Source organism: Theobroma cacao, chromosome 6 (genome assembly GCF_000208745.1).
Source record: "Theobroma cacao cultivar B97-61/B2 chromosome 6, Criollo_cocoa_genome_V2, whole genome shotgun sequence".
Classification (NCBI taxonomy): domain Eukaryota; kingdom Viridiplantae; phylum Streptophyta; class Magnoliopsida; order Malvales; family Malvaceae; genus Theobroma; species Theobroma cacao.
In genome coordinates this window covers 7,232,613-7,251,466 of record NC_030855.1, presented here as the reverse complement: position 1 = coordinate 7,251,466, position 18,854 = coordinate 7,232,613, and the positions used below count along the sequence as shown (strand labels likewise).

The window sequence follows — 18,854 nt, the reverse complement described above, 5'->3', positions numbered from 1 at the left end:
AATTAATTTTTTTTAAATATTATGTATTGTCTATTTCTATGCTGATTTCTATGTATGCATTTCAACAAATAATAGTCAGTATCATCCAATCATTGGATTCAAAAGGCCACACGAACATAGGGGCAGAGGTAGTGAATCTCACAAGAATTGCATCAGGGGAAAAACTGAATGCTTGAAGAATCATGTTACAATTGTTTCGTTTCTTTTGGAGTTACAGATGCTAAAGAATTTTCTGTCAAGCGAATGGGCCGGTGGGTCAGTCAGTGCTTGTTACAGCAGGGTTGGAAAAATAAAAAGACAAACAGAAAAACCAAAAAAAATAAAAAAATAAAAACAAACAAACAAAGTGTGGGTGGAATTTTAGTTTTGTGGTATCTCCATGGCCTGGCCATCTTTGTGGGAGTTGACTTAGAGTTTCTTTACTTGCCCATTGATAGCAAATGAAGGATCAGGAGCAGCAACTGCAGCATTTCTGCACCAGCCATTCCAACCTGTATTTCATGATATATGAGTTGAAACCAGAGAGGCTACCTTTCAAAACAAAAGTTGTAAGAACAAGTATTTTCTTTTTGTTATGATGAAGAAATGTATAGTTATGTACAATTAATAGGAAAGTAGATAAAAACAGGAAAGCAATAAGTTTAGTATGTGCTGGTTAGATTAGTGTCTTGTAATAATCATTGTTATCTTGCATACCCATTTCTACAACTACCAGTCAGTCACAGGCTAAATTTAAAGGTACCTTATTTTACATTGAAACTTTAGCTCGGCAGTGTGTTTGACCGGTTGTTGGGTGTTGGATTTCAGAATCCAGGATGGAGCAAAAACCTAACGTTGCAATTGTCCGAGCAGGATCACAAGGTAATTTAATACTAGTAAATTGGAGCATTCATCTTCATAGTAACTATCATTGTGGAATGTAGCCTCTGGTAGATTAGTCAAGTTCCTCTTAAGGTATAAGCTAAATGTAGTATTCCCTATAGATGTAGGCGGTGAAAAATTTGAGGGAAAAATGACAACTTACAAGTCCTTGAGACATGAACTTTTGTCTTCCAATTCATCGGGGTCTTTCCGGTCTAGTGAAAAAGTTGATGTAACCTGAGCTGGAGCTGCCGGCGGGTTATGATCATGCAGAAGAGGGAGGTTTTCAGCTGATGCATGGCTGGAAGGAGACGGTGAGAAGGGCGGTGAAGGAGTTGGAGAAGGCGAAAAGAGGTACTTTTGGTTGCCAGGTCCTACACTAATGGGGAGAGGTGATGGTGGTGTTGGGGGAGATGATGATGGAGATACATGACCATTCTTCAATTCTTCCATCGGAAATCAAACGATGTGCCCTCTCCCCTCTTTCCCTTCTCTGTTGAATGGAAGTTTGTGTTTGGTCATGGAGAAGGGAAGCTCTTTGTCAAAAGAAGTTTGCAAATTTTCAGGGAGTTGTCATTTGAATTGTAGGTGCTAGGAGAAGTGGGAACCCAACCTAACGGTCACGGCTCAACCTGGAAGCTGCACACTTCTCTCCCCATCTTCCCTCATTATCAAATCTACCCTTTAAAGTTTCATTTGCCAAAGGCCTGCCACCCTCGCCCATTGATGTTGAGTTTTTATCAAAATTGCGATCCAACTTTAATTGGCACCCTGTTAATAAGGCTCGATCCAGTAACAATTGTGCTCGTTAACTGGCTGGACAGGTTGACTTCCAATTCAAAACAATCAAATGCTTACATGAGAGACTTACACTCTTAATCTCTATTGTTTAAACTAAAAATGATGTGAATATGCAAAGAATCACGCATGTTACAATGTAATTAGCAGTCCACCAACATAAGATGGCAAAGTTAGCTTGAATTCAATAACTCAGCTTAAATTGATAAAAACTCAATTCGAATTGCTAAAAATTCAATCAAGTATATGGTTTCTTTATTGTTTAGAGTTTTAGAGTTGGGATTACAGTGGTGTAAAGAGGTTTTGTTGTCAATTTATCACGTAAGTGCACGTATTGTTAATAAGTAATATAATGATAAATAGAATGTCAAATCCTACACAGAATTATACAAACTTTTGCTAAGTAGTAAAATTAACACAACTTAATTTTATTCAAATAATCAAATTAAGTGATTAATTGAAAGCAACACCAAAACTAAATAATAACTAAACTGAATCTAAAAACTAAAAGGCAAATCTCAACTAGAAAAATCAATCAATAAAACAAGCCTAGGATTACAATATCCCTTAACATTTCATCTAAATTTTGTCTCTCTCTCTTGACTTACTAAATAGATTGAGTTGCTAACTTAAAATTCTCAAATTATTTATAAGTTTTTGTCAAGGTTCTTATGAAAATATCTCCCCCAACCAATTCACTATATGAATGTGAAAATTCAATTGAAGAAATACTCATTAAGCTCATGTTCTAATTTTGGCTACATATGACATATAGGTATAGGTCTATCCTATATATAAATCAAATCATTCGGTGGCAGTTAGTCTAAATAAATTTGAATATATGTTATTCTATCCAAGGCCTACACTAAACTCTCTTTGTCAAGTAGCATTTAGATACCCAAATCAATCTAATTGGTGGCTAGTCACTCAAAAGCATTAAACTTAAGATTGGAATAAACAACTCATATTCCATTGATCATAAGTAAGAGAGAAATTAAAAATCCAAACTATAGGTTGAGTTCAATTGCAATCCTAGATAAAAAAAATTAGTTCATGATGAATAATAAAAACATATCCAAAGAAATTTAACCATAGTAACAATTCAAGAAAAATAAAGAAGAAACAAAGAAGAAAAGCAACCTAAAGATTGTTAGGTCTTTGATCTTCAACCCTCCAAATTTTTCTTTGCTTTCTCAAGTGCTTGACAGCTTTTTTCCTTCAAAGAAACCCAAGCTTAAATGTGTCTTTCAATTACTTTAAAGGTGCTTTTAAATAAGCTTCAAAAAGACCTAATTTGAGTCAAATCTAGACTCAGAGTGTCCAAGATATTGTGTCGACACCGCATCCCCACTTTTTTGGTGCTGTGGTGCCCAACTTTCTGGTTTTTGGGTGTTACAACTTTAATTCTTTGGCGCTGCAACGCTACACTTGCTATCTCCTAGTACACTTTATTGCACTTAATCAACTTGTGATGCTATTTTCTCCTTAATTTGGGCCAGAATGGGTAAAGTGGTAAATATAAAAGTTGTAGCCTCATCTCTTAGCTTTCCAATGACTTAAGAATTACATCAAGTAGACTTCTAGAATGAGAGTTATACTAAAAATACTAGAATATGTGCAGGAGAAGCATGAACCCTTTATGCACTTTTCTTTACCAATTGAAGCCCTTTTCATTTGCACACCGACAAAAGCAACAAACTAACTCAATAATAACTAAAGTAAAAGCAAATTATCATCAAAATAAAATAAAATAACTTAAATTAAATCAACCTAACATGATTTACTAAACTAAGACAAATAAATAAAAATACCTAATTCTTAAACTAAATCGCAAGAACTTAGCCAATTTAATACTCAAAATGTGACAAAATAGCTCTATGAAATAGAGTTATCAAGTTCTTGTTAGAGGGAGAGGAAGCATTGCAAACAAGTAAAGGATGTAGCAAAGGCAACAGAAAGAAAGATCCGAGCAGTTCATGAAGTTACTGAGTGTTGTGGCAGATGGAAGAGAATAAGAAGAGAATAGGTAAAGAATTAGAATATAAAAGAGAATTAGAGAAAGAGGCTAGAGAGAAAAGCTCTAGAAAAGTGAAGGTCCCCTAATAAATTGTGAAGATTCTATATATAATGCCAGAAGTGGTGGTTACTCAAGAATAAGCTTTAATGTGCGTAATGAATGACATTATTATGACGAGTTTTAATGTGAGTAACCATTACTATAACCCATTATGTGGATATTAAAATGGTGATTTTATTGCATATAATGATTAACGGTTAAAACTCATTATATGACCGTTGAAGTAATTAGGTGTAATAAGATTTGTTCTCAAGTGGAAGGTAATAGAGAAGAGGTATACATGAAAAGCTATATGAGAACAAGTTAAAAGAAAAAAGGTGTACGTGAACAGGTACAAGAGAAAAGGTGTACATAAACAGGTACATGAGAACAAGGTAAGAGGGGGAACACTTGTATTTCAGGAATAGGATAAGAGGAAGACCTCTTAACTACCATGATATCTAAACCCCCAAGCCAAACTTTTCGGAACATTACAAGATGAAGGTAACTCATGAATCTTGCCACTTATTCTGAGTTGCTTACATTGTTTTCCATATGAAGTGGTTGTTTCACTTATCTTAGTTGTTCCGCGTGAAGTAATGCTCCACTTATTCTAATTGTTCTACATGAAGTAGTGTTTCACTTGTTTTAGTTGTTCTACATGAAGTAGTATTTTATTTGTTCTATTCACTTGTTCTAGTTGTTCTTTATTTGTACAACATTACATTGTAAAACAATTGTTAGCTTTAAAATGATTATAGTTTTGATTATGACAAAATGATCAAATTTGTTTGAACATTACTTGAATGATCTTTGACAAATTTTTAAAATGATTTAGCTCTTACATATTTGTTTTTACATGATTATGAGCTTGATTGTTTTAGTTGTATGAATTCTTGTAACTATTGAACCATCACACGTTTGTTCTACAAATGTCTAGAAGCTTGAATGAGTTAATTGTATGAGTGTTAAATTTTCTTAAAAGAGTTTTATTTATGATGCCTTTAACATTTACTTTTGAGATGTTGAAGTTGCAATATAGGTTCTTAAATGGTGAAGTTTATCTCAAAGCATTCAAAGATCATCAATGTCCACCACACCAAGCTTGTTTCAAGTCAAGAAACTTAGTCATCACTCAACATTTGATCACAAGGAAGATATGGCCAAAGTTACATGCTAAAATGTAAAGGAATCTTAAGAAACAAAGCTCCAATTGATCTTAGAGTAAGGTAAGTCAATACTATGCAAGAATAGACAAGAAAAATTGGAAAAACCACAACGATAGTCGACCCCATAAAGCCTATAATCAACCCTAGAATAGTGCCATAGTCAACCTTAAAAGAATGCCAGTTGACCTTCCAAGTTTTGATGAGAAAAATACAAGCTTTCTAGTATGGATGATAGTTAGACACAAAATTCAAAAGAAAAACGGTTAATTTCTTACTTTAATCACCTCCAACAGCTCCAAGACTTCTTTATCTATAAAAAGGACCATTTGGGAACATTTCAAAGTGAGGAAGAAGAAATAAAAAGGCCAAACTCTTGAGGATCAAAGTCTTGAAAGAAAATAAGATAAACCAAGCCTTCATGAGCTAAAATTTCTTCGTACTTTCACTCCCATCTTTATATCCTATAATTGTCGATTTTATCACATAAATGTATGTATCATAACAAGTAATATAAGAGTAAGTAGAATGTCAAATCCCACAGAAAATTGCACCAACTTTTGCTAAATACTAAAATTAATACAACCCAATCTTATTCAAATAACCAAATAAAAATGATTAAATAAAAGCAAAACTAAAACTAAATAATAACTAAATTGAATTTAAAAGCTAATGGGTAAAACTTTACTAGAAAAATTCAATTAATAAAAAGCTTAGGATTATAATGTCCCTTAATACTTCATTTGAATTTTCTTTCTCTCTTTAAACTTAATTCAATGGATTAAATTGTTAACCTAACGTCCCAATTCATTTATAAGTCTCTGTTGAGGTTCTTAGAAAAATATCTCTCCCAATTAATTTATTATATGTCTATATAAATTCAACTAAAGAAAGATTCATTAAGTTTGTGCTCTAATCTTGGCTACATGCGACACTTAGTTATATATTTATCTTATATGCAAATCAAATCACCTAAACAACTGAATGAATTTGAACACATTCTATTTCATTCATGGCCTAATCTAAACTCCTTTCGTCAAGTTGTATTTAATATCTGAATCAATTTAATTGGTGATCAAGCAATTAAAAGCATTAAATACAGAATTTGAATAAACAACTCATATTCCATTGAAAATAAGCGAAAGAGAGATTAAAAATTCAAATTACATATTGAGTTCAATCATAATCCTAGAAAAAGTAAATTAGCTCATAATATTAACTAAATACATCATTCAAAAAAAATTAACCATTAATCCAAGTCAAAGAAAATAACAGAAAAACAAAAGAAGAAAGATAAACTATATTTTGAAGCTTTGTTGATCTTAATTCTCCCTTGAATTCTCTTGCTTTGTTTTTGGCTCTTTTTCTCCAAAATAGCTATTCTTTATCTTCTCTTTAAAACCTCTAAAAAAAGCCCTTTAAATAGCCTCAAAAGCCCTAATTTTGAAAATTATGTAACATGCAAAATACAAAAACACAGCTAGCACCACGATGCTACCTTCCTTGGCACTGCTGCACTGTGGCCTCGGGCCAATGAATGGTGCTCATTTTTAAGTTAGCATCGCAGCCTCACTTCACCAGTGTTGCAGTGTTGTGCTCTTTGGATTTACTATGGGGTATTGGTGCATTTTAGCGTTGTAGCTTTGAACAACTCAAAGATATGATTGAGAAAAAAGAAGTAGCTTTAAAATCCATAGTTGAGAAGGAAAAACATAGAAACAATAGGAGCGAGAGTGAAAATGAAGAGGACACAACCATGTTTGGTAGAAACTCAATAGATTAATGAGAAAAAAATCTTAGAGGGAAGAAGCCTACAAGGAGAAATGTGCATAAGGAAGAACATTTTAAAGACCGCTTAATATGAGTTGATTGTCAAAGATTGGGATACACCTAGTATGAATGCCCAAGCAAGAAGAGCACTTCAAGAAACTTCAAGAAAATGGCAATGATGTCAATGCGGAATGATAATAATGATTCACAAGATAAAGATGATGATAAGATTGCTAATTTTTGGTTCATGGCACGCGATGATTATAAGATATATCCTATCCCTCATAATCTTGATCCATGCACTCATAAAGAAAATGATTATACATTTAATGAATTGTAAGATGCTTATGATAATCTTATTTTTGAATTTGAAGAGAGAATTTTACTACACAAAAGCATCATAAGAAAACTTAAGGATGAGAATGAGAACCTAATTAAGGCTAGGATTGAGCTAGAAAACAATATGAAAGACATACAAAATGAAATTGATTTGTTGAAAAAGAAAAATGATATTTTGCATGACACGCTCTTTAAGTTTCAAAATAACCAACAAAAATTGAATGACAAGTTGGTATTGCAAATAGCATTCTTTAACAAGGAAGGACTAAGCTATGACTTTACACAAACAGAAACTCATCTTAAGAATTTCTTTGTTAAAGAAAATGAAAAATATGATGGTTTTCTAGTTGCACTTCATGTCTCAAATTTGGACATTTTTCCTTATCTTGATCTTATAGAATTGTTATACAAAGAGATAAAGTAGGTAAATATGTATAAGTTCCCAACGGAACCTAACTTCCACAAGGTGAGGTGGTAGAAGTTAATAAGATTCATAAGAGAACCAAGGTTACTAACCATAAAGGACCCAAGAAAATTTGGGTACCAAAAACAAATGTTTGAGTTTTCTTTTCGTAAGAGGAGCATATATTATCTAAATCAATAACACAAGAGAGAGAGGCAAATTAAATCATTCATTTGTAATAAAAGCATTGAGGTATGGCATATGCATTATTGATTATCAATTCCTACATATTTAATTTGACACATGGCTTAAGAAATTGAGAAATTTGCTTGCCAAAGGTACTTAATGATGATATACTCTTGTTAAAGAAATTATCTTTTGAATTATCATTAGAAAATTTATTGCAAAATGGTTGATTGATAGTGTTTAGACAATGTATGATGAAACTGACAATTAATGCTTGATGACATCTTGGACATACATTGGAACAAATGTGTACACACTATTCAAATTATGAGTATTTGAAGCATATATTGAATATTTATTTAAATACTCATACCTTACTAAGTTCCTAGAATATATGAGTATGAGATTGACATATTAAAGATTCTTTTTAATACTCATCTATTATATGATCGTTATCCATCCTCATATTTATCTCTTGATCCATCTAAGGAAAGATAAGATTATATTTTGATGTGATTAACTACTTAACTCCTTCTCCTTACTGAAAGCAATTTAATGAATGATTAAGGGGGATTTGATCATTGACATTGTCTTATGATGATTGAGCACTTGAAATCTTCAACAATGAGCTTGGTGAGATCTCAACAAATGGTGTTCTACATTATTGGTAATATTCGTCAAACGCCATATTAATGTTGTACACAATGATGCTCTTAATTGTTGCTTGAATGATTGAAACATAGAATCATTATATGCTCCTCACTATAGTTAAAATATTTTTGATATTTGTGGTTAGTATAGTTTGTTGTTCATTTAACTATGCATTCATGTAACTATATTTGTGTGAACAAGTGTGTATGTGTTCTTAATCTACTTGATTGAATGAGTCTATGAATTATTAATCATCTAGTTGATTGCTTATGTGAGTACTCTTGTATGTATACATGAATTATTATGTTATGATGCATTATATTTTGTTCATATCGTACATGCATACACCATGCACTTAAGTCATCCTATCTTAAGTCCTTCGAATTTTTCATCATAATTTTTCAAATAATCTTTAAATTTTAAGAATAGATCTTCAGTCATGCATAATTGTGTACCAAATAAGGCCCATTTATTTCTCAATCTTTCTCAAGAAGCCTAGCTTTGTTTAAGTGTGATTTAAAATTCCAAACTTGCTTTTTTAAGAGACATAATCAACTATATGTATTTAGAGGGTCGACTAAGCCATGTTTTTAAATAGTGAAAAATTACAATTTTGAAAACCATAGGCGACTATAGCCCATGTATAGTCTACTATGACTGTTGGTGTCTTAAATACCTTGAATTCTTCATTCATCCAAATTCATCAAAATTTTCTAATATTCATCCTCTTTTCAAAGTTCATCACGCTTAGGATTTCAAAATTCATTGAACCCATTAAAAACCCCCAAAATCTTTCCACTATAAATAGGGTATTTTGGTTCAATTATAAATCACTTAAAACCTAGAAATTTAATTATACAGTGCTGTAGTCGTCTTTTCGAGTCTTACACTCAAGTTTGGCTTTTCATAGTTGATTATTCTTCGTAGTTGATTACCACCAAAATGTTATAAGCTTATTGCTCAAAGAAATCAGGGAAGCTCTTCAAATACAACTTGGTTACAAGCACTAAACTTTCTCACCAACGAGGCTTATGAATGCTACAAGAACTCCTTTGCCTTCAAGACTGTCCACCATGGCCCGGACAATAAATATTAAATTTTTTGAAGGAATTGGTTTCCTGTATATTGAAAATTTTAGAGTCTTGGGTTAGTACAATTATTTGAGCTTTAATAACCCAATGTATGAGAAATGGTCAGAGTTTTCTACAGCAATGCAAGCACAACCTATAGGGATGAAAGCAATGCAATACACTCTTATAAAAAATGCTTTCACCACCTATATCATGGATAAACTATTCAAGATAACTCTTAAGCTGATTAAGGATATGTTTGAGCTTCATTGTACCCCTAATGCAATGACCAACATTAGTGATAATTTAGTTGTATATGATTTAGAGCAAGAGTTGTATGTAAACAATGTTAGTATTCCTGACTCAGTTGTTAAGCTATCCATGATGGATACAATTCTACACATGATATCAATGTAAACAGTATTTAGTTGGACCTTGAGGCTTTGTACCTAGGAAGCATTCATTAGTGAATGGAAAGGACTTGTTGTTTTTACATCATATCAAGGCACAAACTTTAATTGATCTTGCCAGTTTCATCTTTGCGGCTATGAAGAAAATTGTTGTTGGAACTAAAACAAGTCTTATGTATGGTCAAGTCATCACCCTCTCGTTACAACACTTTAATATTGATGTATCCGTGGATGATGTAGTATCACAACCCAAGATGAGGAATCTTCATAGAGCCATGATAACTCTATGATATAGAGTTATTTGGACTTTATTTTGATAATAATTTAGCTTAATTCTTGTCATAATGCATAGAAATTAGTAGGTTTTAGTTAAATTATTTTAAGTTAATTAATTTAGGTGAGTCAATCTAATTTTAGTTAATTTTTACTTAATTTGGTGTTAATGTGATTAAGATAGGTTGTTATTGATTTAGTTGTGCTTTTGTAAGTATTTAATAAAGGAAGAATAATTTGAAGGTGCAAACCTCCATTGCATATGTTTTGGTATTTTGATCATAACTCTCTCTACAGATAAATAAGGTGATTCATGGACCATTGAAAATCTAAAAGAAAAAGATACAACTTTCATGTTTACCACCTCACCTAGTTTGGCTTGGAAGATGGTCAAAAATCATGTCGAAGTTGAAGCACTATAGTGGTTTTAAAGCAATTACGATTTCTACTAATTAATGGGTTGAGGCTACGACTCACGTAGTCTAATGAGAAAATCCTTATTCGAATTGACTTTTTTCTTCACCCAACTTGACTTAACTTCAAAGCACTACAAAAACAACCTTTCAAAGTACTTTTAAAAAAGAGAGCGAAACACCAGATTGACAACTGAGAATCAAGCCACAAAGTCATTAAAGCTGAGAAGAATTTGAAAGAGTCAAGAAGATTTGGAAGATCAAGATTATAAATTCTTGTGTTCTATCATCCTTTTGTTATTCTCGTATTTTTCTTAGTTGATTTGAATGTTTAAACTTAATTCGATAATAATGTGTGACTTGATGGGGAACTAAATTATTAATCTAAGATTATGATTGAACTCAAAACGTAGTCTAATTTATTTATCTTTCTTTTGCTTATGTTTGATGAATTTAAGTTGTTTATTTTATTTTGTTCTTAATGCTTCTAATTGCCTGATCACCAATTGCATTGAATTGGAAACTTAGGTTAAACCTAGATGAAGGAGATTTAGGTAGACCTTGAATAGAATAGCGTATGATCGAATACACTTAGTTGATTAGGTGGTTTGATTTGCATATAGAGTAGACATACACCTATAACCCATACGTAACCAAAATTAGAGCACGAACTTAATGAGTCTTTCTTTAATTTAATTTGTATATACATATAGTAAATTAATTGGAAAAGATATTTTTATGAGAAACTCGACAGAGACTTGTAAATAATTTGGGACTCTAAGTTAGCAACTTAATCCGTTAAGCTAAGTTAAGAGAGAGAGACAATAATCAGATGAAATATTGAGAGACATCATAATCTTAGGTCTAAAAGTCAATAAAGTTTAGAAAAGTAATTTTGCTGAGTAAATTTAGAGTAGTTTTAGCTTTTAAGTTTTGCTTTTTAATTCAATTTTTAGTGTTTGGATAAAATTAGCATGTAATTTTAGTAATTAATGTAAGAATGAATTCAATTCCCTTTGAGATCGACTCTTTACTCATCATTATATTATCTTTACGATACGTATACTTGTGTGGGTAATAAATTGAACAACAAGCCACCATTTCTAAGATGGGTTATTGCGAGAATGTTGAGACAAGCATATGGGTTCACAAGAGGGCACGCCAAGAGAGGCCGCTAATGATAATGATGATGAGGATATGCCTCAAATAGCTCCAACCAAACCATCTTCGAGTGCTATGCCTAACATGGGTACAGATGCAAGACTTGATGCTATGATGAAGAGGATTAATGTGAATGCTAAACGTCTTGATCTCCTTCAAGATATATTATTTTAAATTCTACTTACGTAAGTATATGTATCGAATAGATAGTATAATAGTAAGCAGAGTATCGATCCTAGAAAAAATTGATCTAAAATTTCACTAATTACTAAAATTAACACAATTTAATTTTATTCAAACAATTAAAAGTTGAGAACTAATTAAACTAAAAATTACTTAAAAAAAAAACTAATTAACAATAATTAAAAAATTAAAACAAATTTTAATTGAATAAAAATCAAATTAGACAAGCCTAGGATTACAATATCCTTCATACTTCATCTAAATCTCACTTTTTTTCTCTTAATTTATTCTAATGAATTGAGTTACTAGCCTAGAATCCTCAATTGTTTATAAGGCTCTCTCGACACTCTTATAAAAATATCGACTTTAATCAAAACACTATAGTCTTATGTGAATTGAAATTAAAATAGATTCATTAAATTCAAGTTCTAATACTAGCTATATACGGCAAATAGGTATATCCCTATCCTATATACAAATCAATTCATTCAACGAAGTAAATAAATATGATTATATGCTATTCCAATTTTAGTCTACACTAAACTCCTTTTCCTAAGTTATGTTTAGGTTTCTAAATCAATTTAATTGGTGATCAAGCGATTAAAGGCATTAAGAACAAATTGGAATAAACAATCCAATACCATTGAATTAAAGCAAGAAAGAGATTCAAAATTTAGACTATATGTGAGTTCAAATGCAATCCTACAAAAAGAAATTTAGCTACTCATAATTGCAATAATAAATAAAAGCATATGAAGTTTAGCTATCAAGAGTAACAAGAATAATAAAAGCTAAGAAAGATAATAAACAAATTTTGGAAGCCTTGATATTCAATTTTCAACCTCAACTTCTAACTTCTTGAATCTCTCTTAGGATGTTTCATTTTACAACTAACTTCTCATCGAGCTATCTATTTGTACTCGAAATTTAGCCTAATTTTTTTAAAACTAAACGAGTTTAGCCTAATGACTCTTAATGTGGACTTAGAATAAGTGTAGAGCCCATAAAACTTAAATTAACCTGCACCCTTTTCTTTCCCGCAACAATTTTTTCAAAATTTTCTCTTCAACACCGCAGCACACCCCATCTAAGCAATAGTGCTCCCTTGAATTTAGGCCTTCTCTTGCCTACTATTGCACTCTGTCAACTTCTAATGCGATTTTCTCCATCTTCAAGGTAGAACTGGCACATTGTTACATAAAAGTTGTAGTTCTATCTCTTAACTTTTCAATAGTTCAATAATCACCTCATTTGGACATCTGGAGTGGAGGTTATGCTCAAAATACCATGACACGTACGAATAGGGCCCAAGCTCTTTAAACACCTTTCTCCACCAAGTTAAGTTTTATTCCTTTAGAGTCCTACACAAACATAAAAACTAATAAATAATAACTAAACTAAGGCAAATAAACATAAAATAAAATAACTTAATAAAAATAAACTAATTAGAAAAATAACTAAAAATAAATAAATCCTAACCTAAACTCAAGAACTTAGTTAAATTTTAAGAACAATTTGAGATAATAATAATTCTATAAAATAGAATTATCACACCCCCCAAATTAAGATTTTGTTAGTCCTTGAGGAAAAGAAAAAAAAACAAAGAAAATTAATTAGAAGACTTTTCAAAAGATAAAAACTTACCAAGTCATGATTTTCCAAGTTTTCCTCAAAAATTATCCCACAATTCAAACTTAAGGTAAAATACAAATAATCTTTAAATTCATGCATAAATTCAAATGAAAGCTAACTTTTGAATGGACTTCTTGTGTGTGTGTGTGGGACCTTGGGCATCAAGGGTGCCACAGCCTTCTTCTTTCCAAGGCCGTGACCCTTATTTTCTTGTGATGCCTTGTGCAAAAATGGCAACAGTTTAGCCTTTTCCAACACGAGTTTAATCTCTATTTGATATGAATTGGGAAAAGTGTTAAACATGAAAGTTATAGCCCTATCTCTTAACTTTCCAATGACTAAAGAATCAAGTCAATTGAACTTCTGTAGTGAGCGTTATGCTGAATATACAACATCATATACAAACAAAACTATCACCATACTTGCACGAATTATCACCAAATAAAGCACTTTCATAAAATTTTCTACAAAAGCAATAAAATAGATCAACAATAACTAAACTTAAAGTAATGCAAAGAAATTTAATATAAAATTAAACTAAATAACTTAAACCAAACTACTCAACATGCATTGAACTTAATTAAGAAAAGAAACTAAAATACTAAATTTCAAACCTAAAATCTCAATGACTTAGCTACTTAAGTATCCAAAATGTGACAAAATAACTCTACATAATAGAGTTGTCACCCCTTATCATACTGAGCTTGAGGATATTTACATATTGACATCATTATATCTTGATATATAATAGGAATGCCATATGCCCACCTATCACATAGACCTTGATGGTATTTACACATTGACATCATTATACTTTAAAAATTACTTAGTGTCTTTTCATAAGAAGGAAAGTTTGTCAATTATAGAAGACACAACAATAACATCATCCACATCAAGATCATATATGAATATAAAAAAATCCTTTAGTCCAACAAACATACGTTTTTCATGCATATCACATACACTATCATGCATATCAAGTAAGGAAAGAATACTTAGTGCCTGTTTGGCCTGGCTTATATTTAGCTTATCTATTGCTTAAAAGCAAAAGTTGGGCCAAACAGGATTTCGTAAAAAGTTCTTAAAAAAAGTAACTTTTTTTTAAAGAATAAAATCTAAAAAAAAGCCTTATAAAAAGGCTCCAATTAGGAGCTTTTTTTTCTCTTTTGTTTTTTTTTTAAAACATGCCAGCTTTTAGGAGAGCTATTTTTTCTCAAAAAGATCCTCTCTAAAAAAACACTCCTCATTCTCTCCCTATCGATCTCCCTCTCCTCTCTCCCTTTTTGCAAATCATCATTTTAAGATTTTTTTTTGTTCTTACAAAAATTAAAAAAAAAGATGTCACAACCCGAAACTCCCATCGAGCCCTTGACAACCGCCGCGACATCCTGATAGACATTCATTACTCGAAATGTCAATCGAAATCTCGCAAGGCTTAATATCAATTTTTCTCGCTTCCCCGTGAGTATTAGTTGCTAAAATCATGTTTTGAGAGATTATAAATTATTTCCAATTCAAAACAATAGAAAAAATTAAAATTTTCCTCACAAGGGCATTTTGGTCATTTTTTCTCAAAAATCTCGAAATCCTCTAAAAATGTAGTAAGCGAGTACAAAACACATAATTCATAATCCAAAATGAGTTTTAAAGTCTAAAATCTTCATTTAGAACGAAATTGCAATTATTTGGATATAATAAGAAAATAAAAGAAATATTAAGTAAAATATTCTATTTTCTTATAAACAATATTTATAGAGTTATATGTAAATAATTTTTGTAGAGTAAAAGCTAAATAAATTCATACATACTGTAACACAATAAGTCAGAATATTTAATTTAATTTACAATAACAAGTGGCCCTCCCCGAATAAACAAAAGTAAAGAGGACTGTGAACCTATAGTTTGAAGGAATGCAAATCCAAGGGCAGTCCTCGATGAACTCAGCTATTTACAACCTAATTTGAACCTGAAATGGGTGGAAAGGAGAGTGGTGAGATTTTATAATCCTAGTGAGTAAACAAACATCATTCAAAAGATCTAAAGTCGAGTAAAAGGAGACTATTAAAACATTCCATCTAAATATGTTTTTCATAACATAAATACTCATTTCATTTAAATAATCAACATGGCTTATGAGTATTTTAAAAGCTTGGCTCCTGCCAAAATCATTCTCGGGGATACCTTGGCCGAGGTATCTAACCAAGTCCGCCACGGTTGTTAAAAATTTTGTATACACGTAAACAAATTATTAGTTTAAAAAACACAGCCGTTCCTTGGCGTTAGCGGAGTTCATCATCACGAGGTGGTTCGGCGTGATATGAACTCTAACCATACCTCAGAAGATACCCTACGCGCCTCTCAAACCGAGATACATATATATATATATATATATATATATATATATATATATATATATTCGGATTCCATGCCCTTCTAATAGTCTGGTTCACAGAATCCGCCTACTGCAGCAAGCTAAACCCACCATACAATAAAATTTTGACAGCATGACAGGGCTAATATTTTATTACCCAACCTATAAAGGTAAAATAAAATAATTCATACAATTTATAAAACACAGCCCAGCCAGTCATGCCAACACAATAACAATATAACATAAGCCATCAATTTTCAATCATAAATTTACAACATACTGGTGGTCTCCAATTACCCTATTTTCAAAATCGTTATTTCGTTTCAAGACAATTTATAAAATCGTTTCATTTAAACACATTTTTGTTTATAAAACCTAAAATTTGCCATTTAACTCATTTTCATAAAATTTCACCAAAATCGAGTTAAAACATACTTTAGATAATTAAAATGATGATAAGGTTACTCACAATGTCTAGAATGGAGATTTTCAAAGTACTCAGATTACTGGTCCTCGGGTGCAATTCCCTTGCCTTTATCGGAGGACTCACCACCTTAACACAGTACAAAATTGAGAAACTTGCTTCATTAGTACTAAATTGAATTTAAACTAATTTAGACTACTAATGCATGATATGAAATGCAAAATGCACTGGTAACCATCTAATCCCCGGTATTAGCCTAATTCGACTTATCACCCGATTAATTGGCCAACACGTCCAATTTAGCTCCAAATTGCTCCATTTCTTTTTTAATACCTCAATTCACCAAACATTATTCAAATAACACCAATTTCAGCATCAAAACCCTCCAATTTCTTCATGAAAAAATTTGGCCATTACAGTGCACTAACACCGTGATTTTTCCTACTTAATTTTTCTCACCATTATTCATCATTTTCTAAGCCATTTCTCTTGAAATAATAGCAATCCATCACCCACACACATCAAGGAAGATTCGACCAATGAAGATTCATCGGGAAAATGGATTCTTTTCTTGTTCTTTTTCTTCTAAATATGCTAAACTAACTAAAAACACTAACATATCTAAAAATCAAATCAATCCAACATCTTTCTCTCTCCATACCCATTTTGACCAGTCATGAATTCATCATGAAAATATGTAATTTAACCATGAAAAATAAGGAGAAATGCTTAAGGAAAATAGATTTCAAGTTTAAATTAAAAAATCCTACATTTTTCACTTGTTTTCCTTGATTTTCCACACTTTTTCTCTTGAAATTCTTCACCTAGGGTTTGTTCTTCCTTTGTTTCCCTCTTTTCTTTGCTTGGCCAAATATTTGGAGAGATAATAGGCTGATTTATGCTGATTTTTAAGCTAAATAATAAAATATTCTAAGCTTGACACTTGTCATCACATTATTGGTCCATTTGTAATTTCTTAACTACTAAGCTTTCTCTCTCCTCCACACATTATTCAAGGGTCATAAAGGATGATGGGTGAAGACCTTGTGCTGGAAAAATGCTCTGGGGGTGCAAAATTACCGATTTACCCCGAGGTGACAAAATTACCATTTCGCCCCTATACTCCAATTTATACCGAAATTAAAGTTTTTACTTCTAAACCTCAAATCATACTCCAATAATCAAATCATACTCCAATAAGTCAAATGGGACCAACAAATCTTTTCTAAAAATTCTCATTTTGTTTCTAAGTGGCAAATGACCATTTTACCCCTAGATAGTGAAAATTTCGGTTTGACTCCAAATTGATCTTCAAACTCTGAATTACCATTTTGAGTCATCCCTGGGCTGTGAAGCTCTTAATGTCACCTTAAAATTCCTATTTGATCTAGTTCGAGACTTAAATTAACTTTGTTGTACCTCTAGGTACAATACCTACTTTTGTAAATTTTTCAGGACTTTTCTAGCATGCAATCATGCTATCATCACATGTATGTCATGACAAGTATTTTATAAGGTCAGGCTTTACAAAAGAAGATTCAAAATTCAAAACTGCATTCAAGTATTATTTCTTCTTTTTCTTTCTATTTTGTTCTTCATTTTACTTTCTATCTTTTTTTTTGGACTTTGAAAACTCTCTTTATTAATTGATATTTCTCGATTTATTGTTTGATATGACAATTATGTGATGTTTATTTATTCTTAACTTCTTTATGGTGCATATAATATTTGATAATTATGATTGAAATAATTAATTAAATAGGTCAATGGTTGTTGAGATAAATTAGATAAAAATTGAAATAATATTTGTTGATTATGGTTGTTGAGATAATATTGTTCATGGAAGTGAACTTTATTGGTAAGGACATCAATAGCAAAATGTGATTTTTCTAAATTATTACTACCACCCTAGACTTCTCTTTTTCTTTTATGGGTTCTCCTCCATTGTTGGGGTTAAGGGTTTTAGTAGTGGACTCACTTCTTTCTTTCATCTCTCATTTTTTTATTTGATTCAATTTTTCTCTTGATTTTATTTATTTATTATTATTTAATAAAAAATTATTTATAAATTATGTGTTACTTATAAATTGTTTGCTGGACTCTTGTTTTATAATTTATTATTAATTATAAACTTTATGTTATATAAAAATCCTTTTATGTTTTCAAAAATTTATTTTAAATATATAAAAACTAAAGTTAATTTTTTTTTATTTTGAACAAGGAAATTCGTGATTAATAAAAAGTTTTTTATTAAATACCCTTTATGAAAATTTTAACTAAAGTTAGAGTTTATATAAGTTGTTTTGTCAAACAACTTATCTATAAAAAAGAGCTTATAAAAAGTTAATTTACCAAACAATTTTAATTTAATTTTAGAAACTATTATTTTTTATAAGAACTTTATAATAACTTTTAAATTAAAAAAAAATCAAACCAAACATGCTTTTATCTTGTAATTTGATGAAAAACTCTTTGTTTTGTACTGCTTAATAGGTAAACCCAGCCTCAATGACAACGTGATAAGTTGGTAATCAAACAAGTCCATAATTGTTTGATTAATGGATGTAAATTACAAGGCCTAAACATGGCCCAGTGGTTTAGCCAGAGGATGAAGAGGTTTCCATAAAAAGGGGTTGGGCGTCCTGATTGTCCATTTTCGTTTGACTAAAAGAAAGGAAAAGTTATAG

The 18,854-nt window shown here is 31.1% G+C and overlaps 1 protein-coding gene and 1 long non-coding RNA gene across 3 annotated transcripts; both read right to left on the bottom strand.

Annotated features, from left to right (window-relative positions):
• On the bottom strand, positions 130 to 1,571 carry LOC18595611 (vegetative cell wall protein gp1). 2 transcript variants are annotated; one of them, XM_007023643.2, is made up of 2 exons: positions 1,025 to 1,571; positions 130 to 531 (listed from the first exon to the last, which is right to left on the bottom strand). In XM_007023643.2, the coding sequence occupies exons 1-2, from the start codon at positions 1,312 to 1,314 to the stop codon at positions 528 to 530; spliced, it is 294 nt and encodes a 97-aa protein (XP_007023705.2). In that variant the 5' UTR covers positions 1,315 to 1,571; the 3' UTR covers positions 130 to 527. The 2 variants fall into 2 exon arrangements, with proteins under 2 accessions (XP_007023705.2, XP_007023703.2); XM_007023641.2 differs by having other exon boundaries at positions 130 to 491; positions 1,025 to 1,559.
• Positions 15,236 to 16,975, bottom strand: LOC108662566. The gene is made up of 3 exons (XR_001928451.1): positions 16,938 to 16,975; positions 16,213 to 16,296; positions 15,236 to 15,338 (listed from the first exon to the last, which is right to left on the bottom strand). It is a non-coding gene; the product is annotated as an uncharacterized LOC108662566 (long non-coding RNA).